Here is a 13,871-nt window from a genome sequence, read left to right as displayed (position 1 = left end):
AATGAAATAAAAACCATGATTCATTATATATTAAGCTATGATACCCTGTAAGCCTGAAAAAGAGGTAATTTAGAGATGAACATTCCTTTACTATGATTTATTCCAAGTGCATTCTGTAGCACCATTGCTGGACTTACTTAAACATATTTTAAAGCTGCATTAGTATTTGAGAACTTGTTAGTAACTTATTCTCAAAACCTCAAGTATTTTCTATACTTTTTCAAGAAACAATATAGTTTCATGTTTGTGATGCTACTCTATCTTCATCTTACGAAAAGAATGAGTAAATGTTAAGTAATTTGTGTTAGGTGTATGCTCCAAATGAAAGTCCATCAATCATATTTGGCCCTTTAGTGCAATGACTATCATTTCAAAGATGCAAGAGGACATTAAAGATAATGGCTTTTCTGCTGTCCATTATCTCTAACAGACTTCACATAATTATTGACATGTGTTCTCATTTAAGAAGAGTGTCAATATTTTGAGTGAATTGCATTTTTTTAACCAAAGGGGATATGTCTGTCAGCAAGTTTTTTATCCATCTAACTAAATGAGGAATTACAATTAATGAATTTTGGGTTTCCGCAAGAAGAGCAGATATTGCAGAAAATGTTGGAAGCTTTGCAGGGCTGAGACGCAATGACTGTCTTCAGCTGTCTGCATAAGATAATAAACAGTGTTCAAACTTGAGTAGAAGTAGTAAAATGCTAGTGCTTGCTCTTTGGAGGCACTCTCACTTTATTTTTATTTTTTGTACTGCACTGAGAAGAATGAATATGGCATTTCCTTATTTACCACAAAGCTCTGCAGTCATGCAGGATATGGAAAGTATCTGTAAAGGGTAAATATCGATTTTGTGCCTCTGTCTTGTTTTTACAGTTTTGATAGGAATAAAGGTATTGAAATAAGTTTCTGACTAGCTCATTTCTTACTTCCTTTTTTATCCTGAGAAATTGCCATTTGCTTGACCTTTAGCAAAAGGCTAAAAATACTAGGTTTTTTTCATCCAGTAGGACTGCAAATAGAATAACATGTCTCCTAAAATATTTTTTAAATACTAAAAAAAAAGATAAAGCTATGGTTCATCTATGTTAAATGAAAAATAGTTAAACTTGGCTCTCCTTTGAAAAGACATATAAGAGATAATGTCTAGTCTTAAGCTTCTGAAATTTCATTGGTACCTCTTGGGCTGTTTATGTAGAATGGCTAGAGGGACATACTTACTTGCTTCTTGTGCAGGATATTCTTCCTTTGCTTGAACACAGTTTCAGCAGGCTACTTGTGGGTCCAGGCTGCTGACTTCACCATAAAAGTTAATGAGTGGGAATGGAGGGAAACACTGATATGCAGGACAGCTTTTTAGCCTATGGTTTCTCTCAATAAATTTAACTATTATGGAAAGAATCCATGCACCAGCAGGAGGAAGGACTTAGCTTTTCATCACTAAAGTAAACTGAATCTGTTCAGATTTCAGCACCAGCAAGTGTTCTGGACTGAATGTAGACATTGCAGTTAGACAAAACAGTGAAGTCTGTCCTATAATATTTAATTAAATGCATTTCTGGCTACAGTAGAGAAACACCTTTTAATGGGAATGACAGGGTAATTTATGAATGCATTCAAGCTTCAGTATGTCTCCACTTTTAAATTAGATTACAATTATTTGAAAGATGCAGAAGAGGCACTTGCGTACAGCAAATCAGCTCAATAATATTAAAAAATAGGGAACACCACATAAAGAAAATAGTGTTATGGATCAGTGAATTAAATGAATTAGCACCAGCAGTTACAATTTTGTCACTGAGCCAGAAGATGCTGCATCCATTACAAGAATACATTCATAGTCTGGAAGAGCAGCTGGCAGCTGGCAAACCCTGGCAGCTGGCAAACCCTGCCAGCTGGCATAAAAGTATCAACTGGCGTCAGCTGGATTTTAGCTGCTTACCTGTCGCCAGCTACAAGCAAGTCCCAATATGCTGAAGGGTGATCAGTGATTTGTCTTTTAAAGGCGTAGACTAAATAGCTCAGTGCAGTCTTTACAAACTTTCACTTCATTTGCCTTATGTTTTTTATGAACTGGAAAAGTGCTGATATTTTTTGTGTCTCATTTCTATTTGGAATTCACACACATGCTTAATTCCTTGTCACAGTGACTTCCCAGAATAACCAGAATTTTGGGGAAAATTAGTATCTCTGAAAATAACGTTCTCTGTTGCAAGATCTTTCAAGTTACACATTGGTTCTAAAAATCTATGATACAATTGTGTTTTTAGAGTATTTTATGCCAAATTTGAGCTATCCTGTTGTCTTGTTGCTCCATTTTTCCTCTCTAAGGAATAAGATATTAGCCTTCAGTTACAGATTTCAGTTGGTTGAAGCCGTTTCAGGTAGCCTGAGTCTAGTTTGATGCCTGGTAATTGTGACCATGTGTACATTTGTCTAAAATGTATGTGAACATAGAGTTAGCTGGCCATTTTGAAACATGAATCTCTGGTTTAGCTTTTAAAATTATACAGGGTCATCTTTAAATTTTTTTTCACTTATCTGTGAAGGAGGAAGTCTTGCTTAGCAACGTGAGCTAGTTTGATCTTATCTGGAGAATATATTAGCACTTAAAAATACTTTAATAGGATAATTTCAAATATCATATTGTCTACAATAGCTATAGTCTGGAAAGGTTTTGCCTCAAACTAGGCATGTCTAATGGGGTTTATGACAACCTATGAATTTGCCCCTGAACAAGGTCAACTTGGAGGTCAGTGAATGCTATACAAATTGCATACTACTCAAGCCTGTAATTATCCCTGTAAGAAGTTAATGTGCTGCGGAGTTCAGCAAATTCATGTAAAGCTTCAGAAATTACCAAGATAAACTGAGCAGTTACATTTGCAGTGAAAAAGCACAGTCAACAGGATGTGATGCTTACAGAGTATTCATTTACAGTAACTTGCAGCCACATCATCTTATCTGCTTGTGTACTCAGGAGATATTGTTTCTCATTTGAAGAAAACGCTTTAAATAGTATTGCTTTCTTAGTATCCAGCTTACATGCATTACATATAGGCTGAAAATCCTCTCAGGATAGATTTTACTTCCAATTTTGGCAGAAAATATGCAACATCGACTTTAACATCAGTTCATTAAATGTTGAGTCCCTACAACAGGGACATAAAATATCCGTCAGATCTTTGTTGAAGGCAACATGTATACCGACTTCTTCATGTATTGCCCAATTTCAGTGCTCTCTAAATAAGAACTAACTTTGCATTTTCAGATGAAAATGTCACTATCATTTGTCTTTTTCCTGTATCTTTCAATTACAAATCTGCATTTCATATAGTTGAATGACTAAGTAGTTGCATAGTTAAATATTCCTAAATCCCATAAAACATAGATAAGAAACATTTGCATGGGCTAGTACAGATTTTATCAGTAACTGTCTGCAATGTAAGCATCTAAAAGAATATTACAGGGATAAAGGATAAAAATTACCTAAAGTTTTTAGTATTATTAAATATCCAAATATCATTTTCACCCACCTATTAAAAGTAAATTTTGATATGTAGATTAAATATTGTTCAGATACTAGAAATACTAATTTGGGAAAACTTTGTTATTAGTTTTCATTTTACATGTGAGTTAGTATTTTTAATAGTATTTGTTCATCAACACTATGAAGTAAGACAACAGCTTGGATATGAACATTTCTTATTTTGAAGAACTTACATCTGTTTTGCATTTCGGGATGTGCTGCTGTTGTATCTTCCTTATGACATAAATCAAAATCACATATACCAACAGTCCAAACATTGTGGGAAGTTTGGTTTTGGTATTTCTAACATCTGAACTACACTTCTAAAATTCTTGGTTTACTTTTCATTATTTATGGACTGATCCACATCAGTATCACTAACTTCAACCAGCCAAAATAATTTCCTTAAGGTTTCCCTCCCTCCTTTTCTTCTCCTCCCCCACCCAACATCTGAAAAGATTAAACACTGAATGTCAGTATATTATACCAACAAGTGTCTGTTACCCAAAATGTGAATAAAATCCTGAAATCCTTGTGAAGTGTCAAGGGTGTGGAAGAAGCACTTTCAGACAAGAGTGAAAAAAATTCTTTCAGTAATCCAGAAATTGTGTTGAGGGGGCTTAAGAAGACAATTTTCCAATTCTCCTTGTTCAGGAATTGATCCTTTGTCCAAAAGATAGACTTAAATGTGTTCACACTGAAATATAAACTAGCAGACAAACTAAGGAACTTGTGATGTACTCAGGGTACTGCCCTGATCACCTTAAGGAAAAGAAGGAAAAAATAAATTCCAGAATAAATGTTTGATATGACTTTTTTTCCCTTCTTAATAGCATCCTACTAGTAAGAGATGATGTTCTTTACTAGACCTGGTGAGAATTCAAGCTTACATTTATCAGCCATTTGTTAAGGTGAAGAGCATAGAGATAAGACGAATTTCTTACTACCACATTTACTTAATAAAAAGGTTTGATGTTTGGAGAGACCTTCAGTTCAATTCACAAATTAGTTTCTGTCATTAATGTGAATGAATTCTTTGTAGAGTGTTCATTTGATCTCAGATCATTTTTCATCATCTTTCTAGATTATCAAATTGTTGGATGGAAAACGGTCTCAAACTGTAGGAATTTTAATATCCAGTTTGCACCTGGAGATGAAGGATATTCAACAAGGTAGGTGTTTCTTATACTTAATGTATCATATTTGCATGGATATTTTTTTCTCATAACGCCCTTCAGAGAATTTCATACGTTACAGAATGTGCTTTGAATATTATCCTCTTTAAGATATCAGAAGAATCATTCTTCCAGTACATTCCAGTATATGTAAAAGTTTCACCTAAATAATCAGAATTGCATTTAGATACAACCTTCTATACTGTTTCAGTTAGCATATCACTTTCAGTAGTGTTTTCTCAAAACTGTTTTCTGTTTCTCCCCTACAGTTCCCTCCTTTTTTTTAAACAAGTCCTCCACTGACAAAAATGAAATTGAATGCTTATATACAAATCTTTTTGGCTTCAAACATGTAGCCAGTATTTGTTGAATGTTTAAATTTTAAAAAACACATTCCAAACTAATGCAGCTACCATGTAGCAATCATCAGAAAAATGATTAGTGGATGGCATTTTTCAAAGCATAGGGCTACTCAGAGCCATTACTGGTAGAAATTATCTTAATTTGCCAGTAGGACTGTGGAGAAATACAGAATTTTCAGAACACTGGGGTAATTCAGATTCTGCTTATGTTCTGGATTTTAAAAGATATTGTTTAAGGATATTGTTTATTTCTTTTTCACATTAAAAAAGGAAAATATTCACCATTTAAAACAACTGCTGGAAGAATTCAAGTTGATGTCTCCTTTTTGCTATTGTTTTTCCTCCATCACATGCAAATACTGGGTAGGGTGTTGAGATGCTGCTGGTATTGATTATTATTAATTTCAGAAGAGCTTTTGAGCATCTAGCACTTTGAAAGCACAAGGGCTTACAGATGTCTCTTGGAATGGAGGGAAACAACGAAAAGAAGGAATAATTTTGTGCCTGCCAGTATTGTGTGAAAGGTATCAGAATGAGATGGAAAAAAAGCTGCTGTTACTAAAGGTCTGAATAATTTCCTGGCAGGAATTACAGCAGCATAGGATAGGATAGAAGCTGTATTATAAAAACTGGGTAGTACGCTTCAGTATCTTCAGAGATGTTTTCATGACTTTTTATTTTCCATGCCATGATGTTCTACTAAAATAGAACATATCTCTCTCCTTCTCATTCATTTGCGGTGCTTCTATAGCTTTTGAAACCCTCTGACCAATTTATACCAAATTTAAGAGAAAAGAATAAATCAAATGTTTGGTATGTATACACTAGCATTTTAGGTCAAATCAGCAGTACACTTTTGAATCAAACCTACCAGTTGTCCCCTTTGTTGTGTTTGCATTGCAGAGCAACACGGAGCAGTCTCAGAGTGCACAAAGATCATTCAGAACTAAATTGAATGAAAAGATTTGCTCTAGAAGCATGCCAGCAGTCTCCACTTATACCAGGCTTTAAATTCTGCTGGATCAGATCAGAGATAGTTAAAACTCCTTGAAACATGTATAGTGTGAACACTGGATCCTCAGTACCAGCTGTTGCTGTCTACAAATCTATTTCTAAACACTCCACTAGCAATTGAAGACATAGCTAATGTAGTCCTACAAGTTTAATAAAAATTAGAGTGTTGGTAGAAAAGAGACACCAAAACAAGTGCTGTCACTGAAGAGAAGTTTATAACTCATCACCCCCTCTATTCTGAGGTAGCAAGTGACTGGCCTGTCACCACATGTGTTGCTAAGGCAGTAATAGGGTATGCTGCCTCTTGCTTATGGAAGCAGCTAGGAGATGCAAATGGGATTTGGGAAAATTGTTAATGGAACTTTTCGAAATATATTAACAAAGCAGAATGAGTGATTCCAATCAAGATTTGTGTTCAGAGACTATCATCTAGGGAAATAAAAACAAATTTGCCAGACTCGGGGAAAAAATCTGTTCTGTACAGAGGATCTTTAGAAGTGCATACTACAATGAAGACGACAGTAGAATTATGCTTGTTTCTCTTTTAGTCTTTATCCCTTAGTATTTTGTTTAATTTAAATCTGTGTGCAGACCTGCCTGTCAGCAGACAAATTCTTTGAAGGCTGCTATAGTCAATATAATGAATGAAAAAATATCATAATAAGCTAAATAGCTCATGACAGCACCTTACCAAAAAAAGTATGATCGTTGGGTGGTGAATGTCAAAGGTTTTTTTTACAAAATGAAGTTGCGAAGAGCTATCTCTAGGAAACATGAAAAATAAGCACCCTCCAGTTTTTCAAGCAAATTTCCATTGCATAATTCAGTATGTGAAAGACAGGGAAGAGAAAAGTTCATGGTCTTTGGCAACTTGCAATAGAGAATGAAGAAACTTGAAGCAAAAGAAAGTAAACATGGAAAGAAAAGGATATCTATTTTTTTTCCAAGTTTTTCTGACCATATTTGTTGAAAAGCCACGTACAAATGAATTTACTGCCTATGTACAGTGTAGTGGTTACTGCACCTGAAGTAGCAGTTACAGAAATACAGATAAGAAATAGAAAATATTTCTGCAGATAGAAAAACTATGCATACAGACATGTGCAAAATTGTAGAGAAGACAAAACAAGAGTAATCATAAAAAAAAAATTACATCCTTTTTTAAAATAGTGTGAGATTTCTGCATCTATAGAATTACCCTCTCAAATTAAAGTAAATAGCTTCACAGCATATTTTGTAGGTAGCTCGTGGTACGAAACAAGCAAGTGACCATCTCTGGCACCCAGATGTTTCATTTTTGCATTTGATAATGAGCCAGCTGCCACACTTCAGGAAGGGAATCTCCCACATGTGTGTGTTGGAGAGGGTGAGGTTCGTCCTTTGCAGACAAGTTTAAATTCTTGCTGTGTATGAATACGGTCTAGGTGGAAGACAATGAAGTGAGTATTTTGGCTATTGTAGGTATTATATGATGCAGAGGGACAGTTAAAATTGTCATGCTGTTCCTGTCCTAATACTTTTTGGTAGTTGGGAGAGGAGGAGAAAACCTAGGTGTTACAATGTTCTGAGATCACTAACAAATTTTATCAGTGACTCTGGTACTGAAGAGTGTAATATATTTACTGATTAGACCACTATTTAATAATATTCATTTCCTGAGCAGAAGCAGCAGACAGAAAATCTGTCTCAATATGCTATATAGGATCTGTATTTTTATTTAAAAATAAAATAGTAATAATCAAGTCATGCATAGGTTTAAGGTTATTTTCAAGGGTGCTTCTCTGCAGTTTTTAAAAATCTTTATGAAGAAGAAATGAGGAATATTGGAGATCAGCTGCTAGGTAAAGAACGTGCTTTAGCACACTTAGAGAAGTAATCTCCATTTCATATCAGTGCACTTCTGTCTTGCTTTTCCTATTATTGTTCAGCTGAAATATTACAGCTTAAGAGACAAACTTGTGGCTCAAGAATACTTGTGTGGCTTTGCTGCGGAAATATTATAACTTGCTTCACAGTGAGATGTTTCAGTTCTGTTTCTAATGGGAAATACTGATTATAACTGCATGCAAAGACCCTCTGTGGGCACTGGCCTCAGCTTTTTACAGGGCAACATTTCGGTCACTCAGGCAGTTCCCAATACAGTAGCTAGCAATAGCAGTATACTTGAAAATACATAATAATACTTTTTCCTGCAGCATACGTAATCTGTGCTAGCTTCCCGTGAGCTACTGAGATCTTTGTTCAAGAGTAAACTGGCAAAATTGTGGGGCGGCCCAGAGGAAAAATAGTTTTAGTTACAGAACATGGGATGTAGATAAAATGTAGATACCTATGTCAAGTGGAGTGATTATCCCAAATCTCTCCCTACTACCTCCATAGTACCTGCATTTTGCCACTAAAATTACGAGGCACCAGGAGTTCTGCTTCTGTACATTGTAGAAATAGTTCACTGTCTTAATTCCCCTGATTTCCATCAGGATGCATTAACTAGATGGTCTTACATGCTGGTATATTTTCCTTGGGACCAAATCTATGAGATGTGGTAGATCACAGCAGCTGCACACTTTATCATCTATTTCACTCCTTGTGGCAAAGAAGTGCCATATTACTCCACACAGAACAGCTGCAGATTTAACAGTACATTTAACAAGGCAAGAGTTTAACAGCATAGCACTGCAACACTGATAGAACTTAGCCTATATGGCAAAGGGGGGAATTTAACTCTGATCCTTAGCGTTGAGACTATTTCTAATGCTAATTTAGTACTTTTTTTTCTTTCCTAGATGTTAAGCAATTAAATATAATGTCTGAGACTCCATTTATTAAATCAGAATAGCACTGGCCAACCTGTAATAGCATGTATGGGGACCTGGTATGTTTATTGTGCATTTGGAACATTCTTTTATTCACCAACAATGTAAATTATCTATGCAGAGACATATTAAACTTTGAAAATTAATTAGAGAAATATATTTGATCAGACTTAGATGGATTGGATTAGAATGGATTTTATTAAAAAGCCTAGGTTATGCCGTCTGCTTTTGTAGATTCACCTGCATTACTGGGTTTTTTTGGTTGCTTGTCAAATGTAGAATATATTTTTATTATAGTGCCACAGATACTCTAATGGTAAGGAATGCAGATAACTATCATGCCATTCTGCACCAAAATTTTTTCTGTGGCATTATAGGAGGGGGCCAACTTTCTAGAAAGAGCACTCCTATGTTACTGTTGTACAATGTCAGACAACCAGTTGAAAAGTGTTTGATTGGCCTTCTCCAACTTTGTGATTTACCCTCTATTGTCAACGTATTGGAGTACATAATTGGGAAAATGTAAACAGCAGATTAACTCACCCAGACTGATGATCAATCCAATAATCATTCTAATTCCATATTATGTTTCTAATCATTCTGGGATTTCTGTGTGGTCTTCCTCTGATGAGAAGCCATAGAGGTTACATAAATAGGTTGCATTTCCTTAGTGCGATTTATGGTTTATGGCATATCATTGTTAACCAGGCACTTAGCATCCAAAAGTCTATGTTTTATATGTATAAGGCAAACTACTCCAAAGCCACTCTAATCTGCAGACCTCAGTGTGCTCAGAATTTCTGAATCTCAATTTGTGTTTTAACCGTATCGTGCAACACAAATAGGTTCAGAGTTCGTTCCTCTATTATATTTTGGAAATACTTCTGGCTAAAGATAAATGCTTTGGGATATTTCTTACTTGCACTATGTGATAAGAGTTCTATTGGGGTTTTAACTAAAATATTTTGCAGAATGGAAGTATAGATTATAAATATTTAAAAACTTGATCGAAGTTGCATGACTTTTCTGCCTACACAGACTATTACAAGTATGCATTCTCTATATATGTATACTATGCATGACATATAGATAGCTGCATACCCATCTCAGAAGTTGGGAAACAACTTTCTTTAAAAGAGGGGGGGTTTTGTTTGTTTGTTTGTTTGTTTTGTTTGTTTCTTTATTTTCCTGGAAAATTCACAATATATGTTTCTGTGAATCTGTCTTGGGCATCCAGCCTGATGTGGGTAGGTTAACATTATTGCCAGAGTCTTTTGCTCCTAACTTCTTGCAGGAGCTGAGCTTTCTGTCTTCTAAACCTGCATTATGGCCATAGTGCTTCTTTGTAATGTATATTTTCATGGCTTTCGTGTTGCATGATAGTTAAATACTGGAGAAAAACATATCAATTTGTCAGAAGTAAACCAGAGTGATTTGGATATTATAAGTGGTTTTCCAAGTAGGGATTTGTATTTAACAGATGTTGTCATTTTCTAATTGACTAGATCAGTCACAATTTAATTTAAATTTCCAGTGATGAGCTTCATGTTCCCATGAAATCAAACCTAACTCAGTAGAATGTGCTACATAAAACAATGAAGTACTTGCAGGTCAAGTAAATGTACCTTTGGAAAGCTCTTTTTATTTAAATAACATATTTCTATTGATCATTAGGGAGCAGTTAAGGTGATCTCTTCAGATTTCATAGTTTAATCGTCACATTAAATGGTCTGATATTGCTGAGTATATGTAAGCTCTGTGGGCAGGACTTAAATCCTGATTTAACCAAAATGTGTTTAGTAAGAGTGAGGCTGTGTGTCAGTATCAGCCTTAAAATTGTTGGTATTTAAGCTGGTTAAGAGCAATATCTTTTTAATATTTAACCTCAAAGTTCTACAGTTGTATGTAGACTGCACACAGTATGCTTTAAATTCTCAGCTTTTCTTTGGTCTACATTTTTGAAGTGATAAAGCAGAGTATGTGAAAAATCTGTGTGTAGGGAATCTTATTTAGTTAGACTCATTTTTAAAAAATGAGTCTGTTAAAAAACTTTGGTACAAGTTTATATTCAAAGCAATACTCTTAGTATGTGAAATGTAGTTGGCAAGTATTTTTATGTGTGCCTGTTAGTTTGAATCCATGATGCTGATCTGTTTTTTGTCCTAGCTGAAGGTTATTATATCCTAATGGGTGCAACTCTGCACTAATGATCCTTGCGTATATAAATTCTTCTTGTTGTGAGCAGACACCATAGGCCACATAAAAATGTTTGCCTCAATTTCCCTGAAAAAAAGGATCTCAGAAACCAGACTTGGCCAAGTAACAGATTTTTTAAAGGTAGAGGAACCCAATAAAATTACCAGCTTTTCACAGCATGAGTCTACTTCCTTTCGACATATTGTGAGGTGTAGGTGAAATATTCAAACTGAACTGACAGTGTAAGGAAGACAGCTAACTAGAAAGCAAGATAAAAGTAAAAACCACCGATGGTGATTGATATTGTAATAGCTAATAATTGGTTTTGAGCCTCTTTTGTAGATTTATGATACTTCACCCATATTACTTACATTTATGTGGGTCTTAATATAATGAGATATAATGCAGTAAAGTATCACAGTTAAATTCACTGTATCAGGAAGATCACTTTGAAAAACTTACCAGTTTTTTTATTCATTTTAATAATGTTAATAAACATATGATTAAAACTGGGTTACATTTTTCACAGAAAAATTATGAGGCTTTTGTTCCTTGTAACTCTAAGTAAAAAGTAAAATAATTAGTTTCTTTGATGTAGTGTAATGGGGTTTTTTTCAGCTGCCCCAATTCAAGTTAATTTACACAGCATACTGTGAATGTATTGCCTATACTGCATTTTACATGTTTTTGTCTTCTGCTCCAAATGCGTATGGCATTAGATTTGATCAGTTTGAATGAAAAAGACAGAAAGACAAAGATATTAGAATGCATAAAGATGAAATAAAGGAGTCTGTGGATTTTGACAGTACTTCTGAGTTTTGGCAAGTGTGTGTCTTTCTTTGTATATTAACATCCTAAGATGTCCAGCTATCACTGAATTGAGTAATATGGCTAGATATTTAACTGCAGCCTGTCTGCATGGACATTGCCAATAACAGCATGGGACAGGTTGTATAGCAAGTAAATCAGAAAATATTTTCTGCCTTTGTACTTTTATGCAATCACATTCTGCCCAAAAGAGAAAATAATAATGTCATCAATTATTAATTCTGTTAAAAATATGTTCATTTATCAGACTGTATTTTGTTAGTTTAATCTCAAACATTTTTTTGCTTTGTCATGTCACTTCAAAACAATACTGATTTTTTTTAGAACTTGGGTTGAGTACAGAAACATGGATAAGAAAATACAGCATTAAAAACCACTCTGATTTTGGGGCCTTTTTTCTGGTAAATCTCTGACTAAAAATTCCAGTTAGATGTACAAATCTTAATCTTCTTATTAAAGTGTTCTTTTTTCCAAACTACTTCCTGTTATTGCGATAGTTCTGTAGCTAAAAAAAAATATACTATTAGTTACATATTTTGCATTTCTAGTATGAATTCAAATTACCTCCAGAAAGTTGCTTTTCTAGATAACTCTGGACAAATAAATTTCTCCTTGTAAGCAGATTTTGGAATATTCAAAAATAAGATGAAAGTGAAACCACAAGGGGAAGTTTTTGAACTCAATATGTGTATTAAAATCTTAGCAATTACATATATTGAACTATGAAACCAATTTTCCAATAGATTTTCCAATCTCTTGGGTTCTTTTGAAATATCATCGGATAATACAAAATATAATGCAACTTATGGAATCATGTTGCAAGAGCCAACAGATGATCTCATAGATTGAATCTGTAATGATTTTGATTATACTGGTAAGCTTTTTTGCATCTTTCAAATAGGGCAAAAATAGTTGGAGATATTGATTTTTTTCACTGATACCGTCTTCTTCCATATAATTCTTTACTTCTAACCAAGGTGTAAAGTCAACAGACAGAATCAACAGGCAAAATTTTAAAGCAGTCTAAATGTCATTGGACCTTTTAATAAAATTAATTAGCCTGCCACAGAGAAAATTTACTGGCCTGCTGGTTAATTTCACAATGTAAAATCATGGGGTAGGTGGAAGAGCAGGCGAAAGCTTATTACTTTTAAATAATTATTTAAAGATGTGTGCCTTGCCCCTTTCGAACATGGATTGCAAATGCAGCAAGAGCTTTTAAAATCTTCTAAATTCACAAGCAGTCAAGTTTCCTTTGAAGAAGTATAATATAGTTGAAATTAAAAGTTATCAGGTACTAGCTACTGATGAGTCACTGATTATGTGGAAAATTGGTAGAGGCCTTAAGCTTGATTCTTTTGGGATTAATGTTCCCAGTAACATTTAAACACGTCAGGAGTTCAGAAATTGTGCCCAGTCCCATTATGAATCTTGAGGAAATGCCAGCTTTAGCAAAATTAAACATCCAAAGTTATTTCTATTCCATTGTACATCTCTCAGTTTACTGGAATTTAACATTAGAGAGTGTTAGAAATCACTATGAAATGATTCTATTTAGTTTTCAGAAGAGTCCCAATACATTGCCTAAATTGTAATGGGATTTGCAAATGTCAGGAACACCTAACACCATATATGCCAAATGTAGTAACATTTGGAACTAAGGTAGGCATCATGTTGAGACTTTTCATTTTTGGTAATGAGGCATAATTAATCACTGAAGAGTATACTTTAGGTGTCTCTGTATGATGTTTATAAGTATTTATATGGAAATTGTCATGTAGGTAGTTTTCTAGAGGATAAAGCTAAGTTGAATGTGAGCTGATCTAGGAAAATACCTTAAAAATCTGTAGTACAATCTTCTATTCCTGCAAATTTGCAACTTGGAAATCTTGCAAGTTTGTCTACCTGCCTACTTTCCAAGAGTGCTAGTGCCAAGTCAAGCAGATCTCCC

The 13,871-nt window shown here is 34.5% G+C and overlaps 1 protein-coding gene across 2 annotated transcripts in view; it reads left to right on the top strand.

Annotated features, from left to right (window-relative positions):
- Positions 1-13,871, top strand: part of FMN1 (formin 1) — a 133,765-nt gene that overhangs the window by 54,591 nt on the left and 65,303 nt on the right. For both annotated transcript variants that reach the window (XM_030484360.2, XM_030484359.2), the window contains one exon: positions 4,617-4,704. In XM_030484360.2, coding sequence (XP_030340220.1) covers positions 4,617-4,704 — 88 coding nt within the window. The remainder of the gene's footprint in view (positions 1-4,616; positions 4,705-13,871) is intronic.

This window comes from Strigops habroptila, chromosome 4 (assembly GCF_004027225.2).
Source record: "Strigops habroptila isolate Jane chromosome 4, bStrHab1.2.pri, whole genome shotgun sequence".
In the NCBI taxonomy this organism is placed as follows: domain Eukaryota; kingdom Metazoa; phylum Chordata; class Aves; order Psittaciformes; family Psittacidae; genus Strigops; species Strigops habroptila.
The sequence above is the reverse complement of the archived record's forward strand: the minus strand, read 5'-3'. Positions and strand labels throughout refer to the sequence as shown.